The sequence below is a fragment of the Polyodon spathula genome, chromosome 34, assembly GCF_017654505.1.
Source record: "Polyodon spathula isolate WHYD16114869_AA chromosome 34, ASM1765450v1, whole genome shotgun sequence".
Lineage (NCBI taxonomy): Eukaryota > Metazoa > Chordata > Actinopteri > Acipenseriformes > Polyodontidae > Polyodon > Polyodon spathula.
In genome coordinates this window covers 1,903,124-1,918,734 of record NC_054567.1, presented here as the reverse complement: position 1 = coordinate 1,918,734, position 15,611 = coordinate 1,903,124, and the positions used below count along the sequence as shown (strand labels likewise).

The 15,611-nt window shown below is 40.2% G+C and overlaps 1 protein-coding gene across 1 annotated transcript in view; it reads right to left on the bottom strand.

Moving 5' to 3' along the window:
• The window catches only part of LOC121303634 (pappalysin-1-like), a 188,830-nt gene that overhangs the window by 70,162 nt on the left and 103,057 nt on the right, over window positions 1-15,611 (bottom strand). Inside the window, exon 10 of the mRNA XM_041234437.1 lies at window positions 14,926-15,122. Within this exon, the coding sequence (XP_041090371.1) occupies window positions 14,926-15,122 (197 nt within the window). The remainder of the gene's footprint in view (window positions 1-14,925; window positions 15,123-15,611) is intronic.

Genomic DNA, 15,611 nt, shown 5'->3' with positions numbered 1-15,611 from the left:
TGAGGAGGTGTTTCCTAGATAGTGGTGGCATTATTTTAAAGCTGGTCTCAAGGGCTTTTTAACAAACAATATAATTAAGGTGATTGACATAAGGAGCTCAGCAACACTCTTTGGTCCACTTAAGAAATAACTACCTTTATCATTTAGTAGAGGTTGTTGTAACATGTTTGGCTGAATTACAACCATATTGTCATTGTCCTGTATTATGTCAAATATTTCAAAAGGTTACTAAGGTAACAGTGTGTGGTAACTGGATTTCTTAATATATATGGTGGTACCAATGGGACACACAACCGGGTGTACACATTTTCAACATTAGATAGCTCCCTGCTTACTCAATTTTAATATGTTTCCAGCTTATGGATTTATAAGTTCATAAACCTTCAAGACATTTCCATATGTGAAAACATTTATATATAATGGGGAACGGGGAATACAGCAAGCATACCTGCAGACTGGCACAGAAATCATGCAGCCAACAACTTGATATATATAGGCTACTTATATGCACACTCCTGATCACCCAGTACCAATCCTACAGAATGAGAAAACACTGCAGGTATTAGGGACTTGCTAAAGAGCTTGCAGATCGGAATCTCAGCTAGTTTAAACCCCACTCTACCGCCCCCCCAGAAACCTCTTTCATGTTAATCAAAACCACTTCAAGAATGCAAACTTATTGTTTACCATGACTGATATTCTTTGTTTGTCATTTGCCAATGACAGCCAAGCATCATACAAAAGAAACAGGTTTTCAAGTGCACAGCCGTGTCATTAAAGATTAGCACTGGCATGACCTCCAGTATCAGAAGCAATGCTTGGCAATGAACCCCCTAAACACTAAGGTGGTGTGCAATTGTGTGCATGATTTCAGCACTGAGAGATTATCCCAGAAATATTTCATCACCTTAGGAATAGACAGTTCATGATGTTATGAGACACAGAACAGTGTCACATGTAGCAAATAAATGCAGTCACATAATTTGGAAACCATCTTTACTAACAGCCCACAAGCAGTCCTGGATGAAGAGTTGGGAACCTCTGGCATTGATCATGAAAAGCTCTAAAGGAGCGTATTGACTCTGTGTTGCTCTCATATAAAGTATACTCTAGTGGTTTTCACAGAATGAATGAATCAACCAGTTCAGTGCATTGTCATGTGCATGTGTTAATGAATGCATTCATTTTGAACTGACTCTGAAACCCTGCACCCCTGATTGACCTCCAGATTGGTTCAGCCCTTGGAAGCTGAAGCATGGTGCTTCTCCTGCAACAAGCTGCAGGGACTGCAGGAGTCATGCATCATGTCACTTCAGCTTTTCTGAGATGCCGGCATTAAGAGTTAAAAGCAATAGCATTAGTTATATTTGGGTAACGTGCCCACTGTCTCTCAGGGGTACCCTGACCATGATGATACAGGCTTGGTTTGGTACCAATTATGCCGTTTTATTTAATTTGTTTATTAACTAAAAAATGATACTATGCTGTATACACAGTATGTATATCCAAACACATGTATGAATCTGCTTAAGACTGGTGTTAGATGCAGATGTGATCTTCATGCAAGGAATACAGTAGTGCTATAAATCAGAAGCCAATGTAACATGTAACTGACTGTACAGGACCCTAATCTATGATATATTGCAGGCTTGAAAGAAACCAAATCACACTTCACTAAGCATTAAGCATTAAACACTTTACCCTGAAACAGTATTTTTTCAATACCTCCCTGTGAACAGGATGACTTTGTAGGGGTGACGTCAGACCAGAAGAAGGACGAAGAACAACAAAAGTAGGGTAGTGAATCTGTGATGCTACGGCATCCAGGGTTTGATTGTAAATAATAAACAAAAAAGTTTAAACAAAACACACAAAACAGGACACAGCACTTGAGGCCGAAATAAAAAGGTAAACAAAACGGACAACACTAAACAAAACAGTGGCCGAACAAACAATTACCATGCTGGCACTTCCAGTACGCTGTAGCAATTGCTCTCAAAACCCCCAAAAACTCGTCTCTCCCATTCTCCACTCACAAACACACAACCCCGAGTGAGTGAAAACATGCAGCTTTTATGCAGCTGTACCGAGACTCGACTGTCATTCAATTGGAGTCTCGGTACAACTGCACGTGAATTTACAAAAGTGCAATTCCCCGTGCTCACATATTATTTTACTTGCACGTGAAGTGCTGTGCAATTCTCGTGCCTAAATACAAAATATACACTTTTTTTTTTTAAACACTTGTGCTCGCAACTCATATTTATATCCTGTGTATTTTATACATAAACACCAACATTAAACACACTACAGACAACATAAAACACTAATAAACATAAAGGGGCGGGACACTCCACCATACTCCCATTTGTATGTTCTTAATGTTTTTGACTGGAGGAAGTGTGTTGGCCCTAAGGATAACAGAAATAGTGTTGTATTTCTTAGGAATTACTGTCGGTACATCATTTTTCAAGGTGAGAAATTAATTTCATTTAAAGTCATAACAATAACAAATCATCCATGGGCACTCAATTTAGAAAAGGAAACCACACACCAGACAAGGGTTAACAGTCTAATGAAAGTCAGTCCCTGGGGTCACTCAAGATTGTCTTAGAGATACAAACCTCTAATCAATAACATCTAGAGCAGTGTCTGCTGTGCAAATCTCAAAAGAGACAGACTGTCCTTATCGATGCCATATTCAGACAGCCATCAAATATTATCTCCTTTTCTAATGGGACAGCCATGACTGCCCAGGTCCCTAGTGAAAAATAGATTGTACTTTATTGGTTCTTTATTTCCAAGCGTACATTGTTAAACTATCTCAGGGAAGCACGTACACAGCTAACACAACCAAGTGTACTGTGAGCGTGGCGTTTAATCAATGTGGTACTACTTTATGTAGAATGTATGTGTATAATAGTAAATTATACACACACACACACACACACACACACACACACACACACAAAGGATCCCACAACAGCCTACACGACCGCGATATACGATTTGTCAGATGATTTACTCGTCTTTCATAGAACTTGAATTCTGAGCTCCATGTTATAATTCCTAGTTAAATGCTTTGTCCAGCAGCTCAGACAACCATCAAATGCTGTGGAGGTTTCAGGAAACTACTAGTTTCTTAAAAGGAATATATAATGTCCTTACTTATTACTTAATAAAAAAAGTAGCGTCTTATATTACTTCTTATATTGTCTTGTCCCGCGAAACAGTTGTTGTGTCTGGTAATTCATTTACTAAATGTGTCAAACAGGTTTTTATAATTTTTATAGTATAAATACATTTTTGGCATATATACAATGTAGTGTATATTTAACCTGACTTTCAATAATGTTGCATTATGAAGAGAAAATCATACAAACGTTAGAATTCAATAAAACCACAAATAGAAAATCAACAACAAACAAGAAAAAAGAAAAAAAAAAACCTATATGGTGATAAAGCAGTACATGTTAAAATGATGGGGTGATGCAATAAATGTCACCACCACTGTGTAAACAAACAAACAAATAAATAAAAATGGAACACACAGTCAAGTAAGCCTCCTCCTCATCTTGTCATAGCAGTGGTAGACGTGTTTCCTGTATTTCTGAAGTGTACCATCAAAATTGGCATGTAGGGATACACATTTTTTTGTTCCTAGTGCCGAGACTTATTTGATGACAAGGCTCGGAGTAGGGCCAGGGAAAACAGTGTGGACAACTTTGATGCCTATGGGAGTGCGCATCACGAATGCAGCCATTTTGAAATAGTTGTAAGATTATCAGAGTTATCCTGAATCAAAATATATAACTATATATTCATAGACAATTATATCAATTACAAGTGCGTATCAAAATATTTACGTATGTTTGAGTCGATTTTGTTTTACTAAGGTCTAAAATCGCAACACAACAAAATGTGCCTGTAACAGGGAGAGATCTGTGCTGACTCTGCTGGTGTGTTCACAGGCTGTAGGAAGAGGGCGGCAGTTGTCCAACAACCGCCTGTGAGTCATGGCAGTGACACGGGGAGGTGGCAAAGTGGGTGTGTGGACTTTCCCCCTCTCTGAATGGCTGAGAGCCTCGTCTTGGGAGATTGTTGGTCTTACAAAATAACGCTCTGCTGTTTCCTCAGGTCTGCCCTTATAGACGTGCTGAGAGTGCGGAAACTCTGGTCCTGGACCGAGAACCAGCCGGGAGAGAAAATAAGACATGAATGTGTCACAGCGAGACAGTGAGGGCGGGGAACCCTTGGGCAGACCCCTTAAAAGTCTAGCGGAGCAAGCTAGGTATCCGGCAGCGTAGGACGGAGATCCGGGTCGCACGGGCAGTGGCGACCGGGATATTGCTGCAGAGTGCAGTGCCTTTTATTTGTAGTTTTATTATTGTGTTATTTTTCCCTTGTTCTTTTTGCCTTCTGTTTTCATTATTAATTCTTTGCACACCTGCAAGGGCACCGGTATTGTGTACCATCGCTTGGTATGCCCGTGGTTCTGTTTACCATCGTTGGTAAATCAGACCACGGACCCAAGCGCCATCTGAGGGATAAACTTGAAAATAGCACCCTGAAAATAAAACTGGGCACCTGTGCGGTGCGTCCAAATCCACCTGTCCGTCTCCTGTGTCAGTGAATTACCCACCACCCTTCCACAGTGCCATATTAAAAAACATCATAATTTCTAAAAATATAAAAACAACCCCACGAAATAAGGTTTTTTTTTTAACATTAGTCTTGATTACAAACTGCACACAAACACCCATAAAAACGAGCATACATTCCTTATTCCGCGGCACCGGGGGGTACGTGGTTTATTTTGGACTGACCACAAAAGGAACAATATAGTACACATTCAAAACGTTTTAAAAAGTACACAGTATCCTTTGACCTTTTAATCCCCTTTGTCCGGAAGAAATCCCCCAATAAGAAATTAAAAAAAAAACTCAATTTAAATATTTGGGGCGCTTACAAAAAGTACATGATTGGTAGGTCTAGGTGTCATCTAAACATACTTTTTTGAATTATTAACCAACCTTTTGTGGCCTTGGAGATAGTGGGGTTGGATTAAGTGATGCACGGATGTTTTCACTGGCGTCTGGCAGTTTTTATTCAGTCTTTGCTAGGTTGATAAATCACAATGTTTTAAAAATATGACATTTACATATTTGCTGGGCGGACTTGTGCACAGCTGACACGGCTCACCTGCGGATGCATCGCTGACACGCCTACATGGTGACAACACACCACATCAGACAGGGAGGTGCTGGTTTTTAGGCGGACTGCTTCTTTGCATGAAACTTAGATCCTCCCATTATAAACTGCCAGTCACTTCGGAGTATTTATGATTTCCATTACATGAGAGTAGATGTTGAACTTCATGCTGATTTGAACTCAGCTCTCGCCAAGATAAGCACCAACTAAGACGTAGCTTTGCAGTAAACTAATGTGATCCATCTGCATCTCCATTCATTTGCGTTGTTTTCCATCTGATGATGTAGAGATCCTTCTGTCTGGTGTTGATTGTTGAAGTGCAGTGATGGCTCCAGGAATCAGCTCATTTTGCCTCCCCAGCGCATCAGCACACACAACGGCTGTGATGCTGGCTCCGGGGATCAACCCAGTGTGGTCTCCCCAGCGCATCAGCATGACAACCGTCCGGACTGAGCTAAGTAGGGTACATCTCTGGAGTCTTCATGTGGGTGTTTTGTTGACTATCCCACAACACCTCAAGAGGGCTTAACAGTCATTCTGGCGCCCCAGCATCATCCCCCTCCATCCCCCACTTAGCTCAGGCCGGCTTACTTACTTGTACATCAGCGTTGCTTTCTTTCTATTGTGCTTGAGATCTCCATCCAGAATCTTTCCGTCTCAACCACAGCCAGTTGCTGCTCCTTTCTGCTGCTTCAGATAAGTTCTTCACTGTGTGAAGCAACTGTTGGCCACGAACCCGACATCTCTGAGAAACCAGGTTGTACAGTGTGCCACAAATCCTCGACAACCCACCTCCACTGGGTAAACTGGGACTCTCCATCCTCGCTGTTCCACTTCAGCAGCTAGTTGAGCATACCGAGTATGTAGCCCTTCCTCCAGACTCTAAGCGGTCGGCTCTCATTTCGGCCTCCCAACACATGACTGAGAGGTCAAAATAAAAGAAGCGACATGGGAGAATAACACACAAAGCCTTTATGCACTTGCTGGTGACGATTTTCCTTGCAGAAAAGTAACCAAGTTTACAAGTCTCTCAAAACCAGGCATTCGCTATATTGAGTATATACCATAGTTGTACGCTTTTCACATAGATATACACTGCCAAGTTTTAATATGCTTTACCATACCTCTCTCAGCTTTACAATGCATTTCAATGCTCTACCATGCTTATACTATTCTTCATTACGTTTTGATATACTTTTAGTATGGTAAACTTTTAGAATGGAGTGTGTTGCGGTGCTATGCTAATTAAAATGGTATTGTATTGTTTTAGGGAATTAGTGCTTGTGGTATTAACAACAGGAAGGAAACACTAGCAATTGAACAAATTGAGGTACCATTAAAACCAAACCACCACACATTGGAACCATGATAAAGTATTTTTAAAACAGACACAATTAAGAGTTTAACAAAAACACAAAACTCATACAAGTGAAGCAACTCATGCAAAATGAATCTTGTAAAACCACAAACTACTTTCAAAACATATAAGAACAATGGATATAGCATCCTGGTTATTAAAAATCAACTATATGCATACTCATTTAGGTATGTTTAAACTACTGTAAGTTAATAGTCAGCCCCTGGCAGTGTTTTCATTTTAATTTATTTTTTCTCCTCTTAGGATATAGCTAAAAATAAATCCTCATGCAATGTTGTATTTTTACCTCCTTGTCTCGTTCTGATGTTTGCCTTCATTCTCAATGGTTCCAAGTTCTAGCACTGATTGCATTCTCTGTATCATTCTGTCTATCTGGCTGCCCTTTTGTTTTGAAAGCCTGTGTGGTTTTGTCATTTTCTCTTGATCCTGGTTGCTGAGAATAATGTGCTATTGGGACTATTCAACTAAGGTTCTCGTGTTCTCGTGTATTTTTCTAAAGCTTTCATTTTAGTGGTTATTACAGCACCTACTCAAATACTGTTGTTTTACTTTAAGTTTGTGTTAGTGTGTTTGACTGTTGAGTTCAGGAGCTGCTTTTCAAATCTAGTTGACTGCCATTAACATATGCAATGCAGATTATATGCAGATCTAGTTGCACAATTATAAAGTCCAGCTAAGATGCAACATGTCACTTAGGCCACCATGCAGGTGGAATTAATCCTAACAAACCCAAAACAGTGCATGACTGTGGTTCTGTGAAAAAATAATAATTACACTATGTAACACAATTTTTGTTCCTGGGTAGTAAGTCTTATTTCCTAATTGCTTATGCCTTAAAAGTATAGAAAATGGCTATTATTCCCCACAAACTTTGCTTTTGTGACCAGGACAGTGATATTTCAAAATATCTCTATTTCCAATGGGAAAACGGGCAAATGTGTGTCTTTTCGTTCACATAAAGTCAGAAAAAACCAACATATGAATCCAAATTAACATGTATTTATACTAAAGTAATACAAAAATGACTACAAAAGATTTAGAAGTGAGTAGTTTTTCGAGATTTACGATTATACTGTATTTACGATTATACTTATTTATTCTGACTTTATATGAACGAAAAGACACACATTTGCCCGTTTTCCCGTTGGAAATAGTGATATTTTGAAATATCACTGTCCTGGTCACAAAAGCAAAGTTTGTGGGGAATAATAGCCATTTTCTATACTTTTGAGGCATAAGCAATTAGGAAATAACACTTACTACCCAGGAACAAAACAAACAAAAAAAAATTGTTACACTGTGTTATTTCCTGTTAGCCATTATGCATGCTGGAATGATTCTACATACACAAAAAGTAAATGAGAAAGTTTGATTAGGTCTGATTGTAGTCTGTGGTGGTTTCTTGCATTAATAGAAGCACAACTCTACTAGACTGGATGGTTGCGCACTTCCTATTGTGTAATGTCACTGGTGTGATTTTTCACTTGTAGAACAGCTGTGAGCAAAAAGAAAGAACAGTTTCTCCTGTTAATTCTCTTTCTCCTCCTCCATTTGCTGCTAAATTCAAAAAGTTTCTAAGATCATTATGAGCAAATTACCTGAAGCACTCACTACAAAAACACAGCAATCAGGCAAGCCTGCAATTTACCATGTAGTTGTAATTTAGACCATCTGGAAAGTGCTCTCATCTATAGTGTTGGCAGCTCACTCTGCAAACACACATTTGTTTAGAAGTGGCTCTTCAGATGAAAGTAAACTCTGTTAAATGCCAATGTTGCTGTGGCGGAGAGCAAGGCTGATAAGGCTAGGAGGTCTCCCGCACTGTTCATCTTTATATATCAGTGGCTCATGCATTTCCCAGGGTTATACAGCTATGGCCAAAAGTACTAGAAGGCAGCAAAAAAAAATGTGTGTATATATATATATATATATATATATATATATATATATATATATATATATATATATATATATATAATCTATATTATATATGAATCAGTGGTTGGAAATTCTGACCTGTGATTGGTTAAAACCTAGTGATAGGAGTTAAAATAGATTGAGCTATAGATTGAGCCCTAACATCCTTAAACCACCGGTTAATAGTCTCAGTCTGTCATGTGATTGGATCACATCACTATCAGTCCCGCCCCTCTTCAAATGAATGCCTTTCTCCCCTGCACTCCTCACAACTTGAGAAAGTGGTTGAACACTGATTCTGTGATTTAACAGAAAATGAACAAAACATACTACAAAAGAAAGATGCTCCAAACACTAAAATGATTCCTGTATTAAATATGTACTGCAGACCATAGTGGAAAAATAAATGCCCCTAAGGAAGACTATTGTTACCTCCAGGGTGCTTCAGGCATTATTGCCCCCTGTCAGTAACAATAGTCTTCCCTCAGGTCAATAATTTACTACTATAAATACAATGCAGATCTTTTATTTAACATCATGTAATCAAAGAAACTATGCAATGATATTGCAAAAGTCTACCTTAAGCTATAATATCAGTACAGTATTGCACGGTAGTTTTCAAAATGTCCCAGTTTTTGTCATTTATTTGTAAAGTATATGAAGAACTACAAAGCAGTATGTAATTCAATATGTTATGGTAACATTATTCAGCAGGTTTCATTTGATAGGGTACCATGGTTTGCCATACTTGCTTTAACATACCCTCTAGGCTTTACCTATGTTTTATTCCACTTTACTATGTTTTTACAAAGGAAAGCTTTTATAAAAGGCTGTGTAAAACCTGTACTGGCCCTTTCTGGAGATCTCTTTATGTTGCTTCCACAAAAGCAACACATGATTCTAAAACAGAAAACTTATTCTTCAATCAGTTGTGAAGATTGAGAAGTGATTCCAGTCACAACAGTACAGTGCAGTACTGCTCTGCCTTTGTTCCTCTGTTGTGCTCGTGGTCTGTGCAGCTACGTCGGGGACATCATGTATTCCAAAGCATTGGCGGTATCAGAGAATGGTACACTGTTTAAAAGCAACAAACAGCATCCAAAATAAAGGATACAGTAAACCCTGCTTTAACCCTTTCTATTAGTGTTACAAAACACGATCCTTTTCAGTTATATCAGGTTGTATCCAGGTCTGCTGAAAAGCCGCATTCATGGAAAGCGACTCACCTAGATTTGAGTTTTTTAGCCACAACTAAGCAGTGTGTTGTAATTGCTGTGTTCTTCTCAATTGAAAAATATGTCAAATATATTAACCTGTACAAATAAATACTAGTAAATGGTATCAATCAACAAGCATGTTGTGTCACTAAGCCCCATAACACAATTGAAAATGTAAATAATGACCCCCCCCCCCCCCCTCAACCACTCCTCTGCTTCTCTTCTCTTATTTTTCTTGACAGGAAGTGACACTGTGTGGTTCTGTGAGCTTCCCACATTGACCCTGCCAATCAAATCACTCTCCCTGACCGGTCACCCTATAAAGGAAGAGAGCTGCTCACGAGGGGCGGGATTGCCAGAGCACCATCCGTGTTCTAACTGAAGCTGCTCCCTACCTTCCTTTTCCAGTGGGACTTTTCCTTCTCCAGGAGGTTCTTGTAAACTCAGACACTGCACCAGTGAATCCATGCCTGCTAATAATATTACTGCGGTCAAAAATATATCCCCGTTATTCCGCAATTAAATTAAATTAAATTTCAGAGTGCAGCTGTGACCTCGGGACACATGATAACACGTTTTCACATAAATGGTTTCTGCTTAACAAACAGTTTTGAGCCTATGTACAAAACACAATCAAACCAATTGAAACTGGTTCTAAAACCATTTACTTTTGTTAAAAGTGACATGCTATAACTTTAGGTAAGTGTCACGGAACGCATAATAACACACAATAACACATAATAATGCACCTTGTGTGGGGCAGTGTACACATTATTCCAGTTAAATTGCACAAGTTCTTATTGTTCTTTTCGTTATACAACCCATTATTTACGCTTCCCATTTAAATGGTAAATAAATCATCTGTCTGATTTTCCTGTGTTTAATGTAAGCTCTGAATCAATGCAGGGTTAATGAAATCTTAAAATCAAGCTGTACATAGCTAGTTTACATCAGTAGTTTGCAATCACCAGCCTTGTCGTTTGACCTTGTGATAGCACTTTGCAACCTGTGAGAATTGAGCAAAACTCATATAATTGTTCTTAAATGTAGCTTCTTGTTATCTGGGTTTCTGCTGATATTCGTAAAGTGAAGAAGAAATGACAATGTTAACTTTGAATGTGCTTTGTGTCATGCTAAGGAATTAAGACCAGATTTGGTCAAGGAAATTATGTAAGTTAGCTGCATATCTGTGCTGAAGTCATTTCTTTGCACGTTATTCTGCAGCAAATGGATTCCTAGGATCCCAGCACGATTATCTCAAAGAGCACCGGAAAAGACAGGGATCCAGGCAATTGATTACATGCTGTATCCACAGCAGCGTGCTACAATACTCTGTACAGTGTCACTGTGAATTAACGGTTTGATAGTGCAGTGACTGGCTTTGTAATTGCCAGTTTGAAAAAAGAATATAACACAGTCACACTTTACATTAACTGGGCCACATTTACCAGTGATTAAAAAGTAACTATTCTCTGTTACAAAGTAATAACTGTTAATAGATATCTGGTTAGGTTAGGATTGAGGCTGCATAGTTAATATAAAGCATTAGACACCACATAGTGAGATAAAAGAAACCAAGCATTTGATAACACCTCAGTGACCTCTGACAGTTTCGCAAGGACTCCTCCGGTGATCATACTGCAGGTTTACAAACTGTCCAACTGCTCACAGCCCAAGAGACATTCTAGATCAGAACCATCTCACAGAAGCTCTGGAAACAAGGTTCCAACTGCTCACAGCCCCAAAGACATTCTAGATCAGAACCATCTCATAGAAGCTCTGGAAACAAGGTTCCAACTGCTCACAGCCCCAGAGACATTCCCGATCAGAACCAGCTCACAGAAGCTCTGGAAACAAGGTTCCAGCTGCTCACAGCCCCAGAGACATTCCAGATCAAAACCAGCTCACAGAAGCTCTGGAAACAAGGTTCCAACTGCTCACAGCCCCAGAGACATTCCAGATCAGAACCAGCTCACAGAAGCTCTGAAAACAAGGTTCCAACTGCTCACAGCCCCAGAGACATTCCAAATAAAAACCATCTCATAGGTTCTCTGGAAACAAGGTTCCAACTGCTCACAGCCCCGGAGACATTCCCGATCAGAACCAGCTCACAGAAGCTCTGGAAACAAGGTTCCAGCTGCTCACAGCCCCAGAGACATTCCAGATCAAAACCAGCTCACAGAAGCTCTGGAAACAAGGTTCCAACTGCTCACAGCCCCAAAGACATTCCAGATCAGAACCATCTCACAGAAGCTCTGGAAACAAGGTTCCAACTGCTCACAGCCCCAGAGACATTCCCGATCAGAACCAGCTCACAGAAGCTCTGGAAACAAGGTTCCAGCTGCTCACAGCCCCAGAGACATTCCAGATCAAAACCAGCTCACAGAAGCTCTGGAAACAAGGTTCCAACTGCTCACAGCCCCAGAGACATTCCAGATCAGAACCAGCTCACAGAAGCTCTGAAAACAAGGTTCCAACTGCTCACAGCCCCAGAGACATTCCAAATAAAAACCATCTCATAGAAGCTCTGGAAACAAGGTTCCAGCTGCTCACTACATTACGTGCAAGCAGTAAAATCCGGCTTCAAAAAATCTGCCATAAATGCCTTAGAGGTGTGAATGCTTTAAGCAAACTGATTTTTTTGGATTTTTTTTTCTCTCCCAGCTCATTTCACTTTTAATCCAGAAATTTAGGCCAGATCCACCATGCTGCAGCACTTAGCCCCCTTCCCTCTTACAATGTAAACAGACAACATATCGACTGGAGGATTTCACTGTCAAAAGCCATCGCACTTGACTTGTGAACCTACGTTCCAATCTCTCGAAGCATCAGCAGCAGCCCAGACAGTGACCAGTGACTCTGGAAACACACTTGCACGTAGGTTGTGTCTCCTGAATAAAAATTAATAAATGAGTAAGTGCATCAAAACAACTTATTTTCTCTGTTTGTTCAGGCGGTGTGCTTGGACTTGGCAGCCAGCAGGCTTGTTCTTTCTCTTCACTATGTATATGAAGGAGACCGCTGCTGCATTACAGCTACATGAGGCACTGGATTGGATAAGAACTCAGTCCCTTTGAAGGGGGTTCTTCCTAAAACTACACTCTCACTGTGATTGCTGGTGTGTGAGTCTGATTGCTCAAAATGGTGGTGCCCAGCAAAAGTTACTCACATTATTATTATTTATTTGGCAGACGCCTTTATCCAAGACGACTTATAGGTGTTACGGGACAGTACAGGCTTACAATGCAAAATCAATATTCCTCCTTTACTTTGCCTAATTTTCAATTATTACAATCATTCTCCAATCACGAATGACACTTAATAACCTGACTTTTGTTTGTTGCAAACTATTTATGTAAATATGAAGCAAGAGACATCGTTGGACTCTGGCTCTATAGACACTCAGAGACATGCCCAGCCCCCCTCCCCCCTCCCCCCCTAGAATATACGTGTCAAAAGCCTGACATCTGTTTTCTATATCTTAAGACAGGTGGCAAAGTGTTGCATCCTAATTTTCCAGTTAGTCAACATCACATGACCAGGAAGATATCTACAACCTAATGAGGTCCAGAATTTCCATTTTCAGTAGAGAGCAAGTGAGAGAGAGAGAGAGAGAGAGAGAGAGAGAGAGAGAGAGAGAGAGAGAGAGAGAGAGAGAGAGAGAGAGAGAGAGAGAGAGAGAGAGAGAGAGCACTAGTTCTCATCAAGATCAGGACAAAAGCCGTTCCCCTCTTTCATACAAAGGCTAAAGTTAGGGGAAATTAAAACAAAGTTGATCATACTAGGAGGCCAAGAGCACCTTCTAATTTGTCTATGCAATGTGCAGCAGGCATTATTAAAACTGAACCAACGAGAACGTCATCACAGGCATGGTAAGCTCTTGCTCCTATTCACTTAGACTGGAGCTGAAGCATTGCTTGTTATATCATTTCCATTAGTGACATAACAGTTACAGAAAATGCACTGAAAGACAGACATGCACACACTTACAGACCACAAACCCCAGGTGTGAATCCACTGTGCATCAGATTCCTAACACAGCTAATGGTATTGACAGCTCCATAGCAGGTACAGTTAATTAGCAGCTACTTCTTAAAGAAAATCACTGCAGTAACTGGGAGCACTAAACTGTACACAGATGTCATTCTTTTTCATTTAAAATTGCTGTGATTCAACTGAAAGCTGGGAATTATGTTTGCAAATGAAACCAGCACAACTAATCCACAGCAGCCAACGCCACCTAATTGCAAGCTGCCTTGCTAAAATTCAGGGAATCACAAAGATTCACCTTTTTTAATTTATTTTATTCATTTAATTTATTTTAACATTTCAGCCATAAGAAACAAAAGACAAGCAAGAAGAGGAGCCAACATTCTATCAAGCGTGTCACTTCCTTTACATTAATACTACACAAAATGAATCATTTCAATGACAGTACAAGTGAATTATGCCATCCTGCACAATGCAATTTAAGGAGAAACTGTTGCCTCTTGTCTCTAGTCTCTGAGCAGACAGCAGCACAGGATTGAGGAGGAGAGAGTTGCTATCAGACAGAGGGCAGCCCCATCACCAATGCTATTTGCATCCTGTGTCATTCAGGCTGCTGAGAGAGGAGGGAAACGTCTGAATGATGATCCCACTCTAATATTATCACTAACCTCACACGCTGTGAAAGCAATTCCCATTGTATTAGCACATCCATGCCTGTCATGATGGAGACATCCTATCAGCTGCACACACTGCACTTTGTGAAGTAGACTGTCTACAGGTATGGGGCACCCTGTGTGCCGACACTGTCACAAGACTGGCTGGTGCTGCTTTATGACCCTCAGGTCACTGCTTGTAATATCACGTGTGTGGGTGTTTCAAACCAGATTTACTTTTCATACTTCAATGGTATTGATGTCATACTAGTGGCTTTGTCCAGCTTTAAAAACAAAGCTTCCCAAAGCATCGTAATTAAATAGTAAACTACGTAAGTTATAAATAGAAAACAATGCAGTTCTTTGTGGGTAACTCAGAACTAATTGCCACACTGGTTCTTCCCTCACTGATTGATTATTTTGGTGTTAGCTTACTAGGACCATTGTGTATCCTCACTTTCTATGGCATTACATGTCCAGACACTGTTTTCAAGTGTTTTTAGGGAAATTCAGCTTGAATGAACCGAGGGCACGGTCCTGTTGAATCCATGCAGCTTACCTTAGTGGCGGCCGGGTATCCGATCATGACCTGTGCGGGGCAGTGTGGGTTGTTCTGATCAGAGGTTTCCACGCTGGAGGCCCACTGATCCAGGAAGCCACTGGGAGTGTAGAGCCCACAGTCCTGCACACTCTTCTGCCTCTCAAACTCCTCACAGACCCCGTCGCCATCAAAGAAATAACACTGACTTGGTTCATCTAGAAAGGGCATGGAAAAAAAGAGACACGACGGCTCAGTGCGGTTGCGGACATCCAGGACCAATCGATGCACCTGAGAGCATAAATCTTTCCAAACACTCCAACATCTGACAGCAAACCCACTCAGCTCCACACTGTATAAGGAAGCACTCAATCTGAGGCATCGCAAAGATTTCTGGACTGCTCTGAATTATTATTTATAGATTAACACTTTATACATTATAGATTACTACTGAAAATATTTGATTAACACAGGTTATGAACTTTAATAATATATATTTTTTATTTTTTAAATATCCACGTGCTGTTAAGCTAGTCCCAGGTCAAGCCACAGACTAAAGCACTGGGATATTCCTTTAACCGGGCCATCTTGCTCGTTTGGTTGTTAGTAGCTTATTGATCCCAGAAGCTGCTTGATGAGATTTTGGGATCAATAAGCTACTAACAACCAAATGAGCAAGATGGGCCGAATGGCCTCCTCTCGTTTGT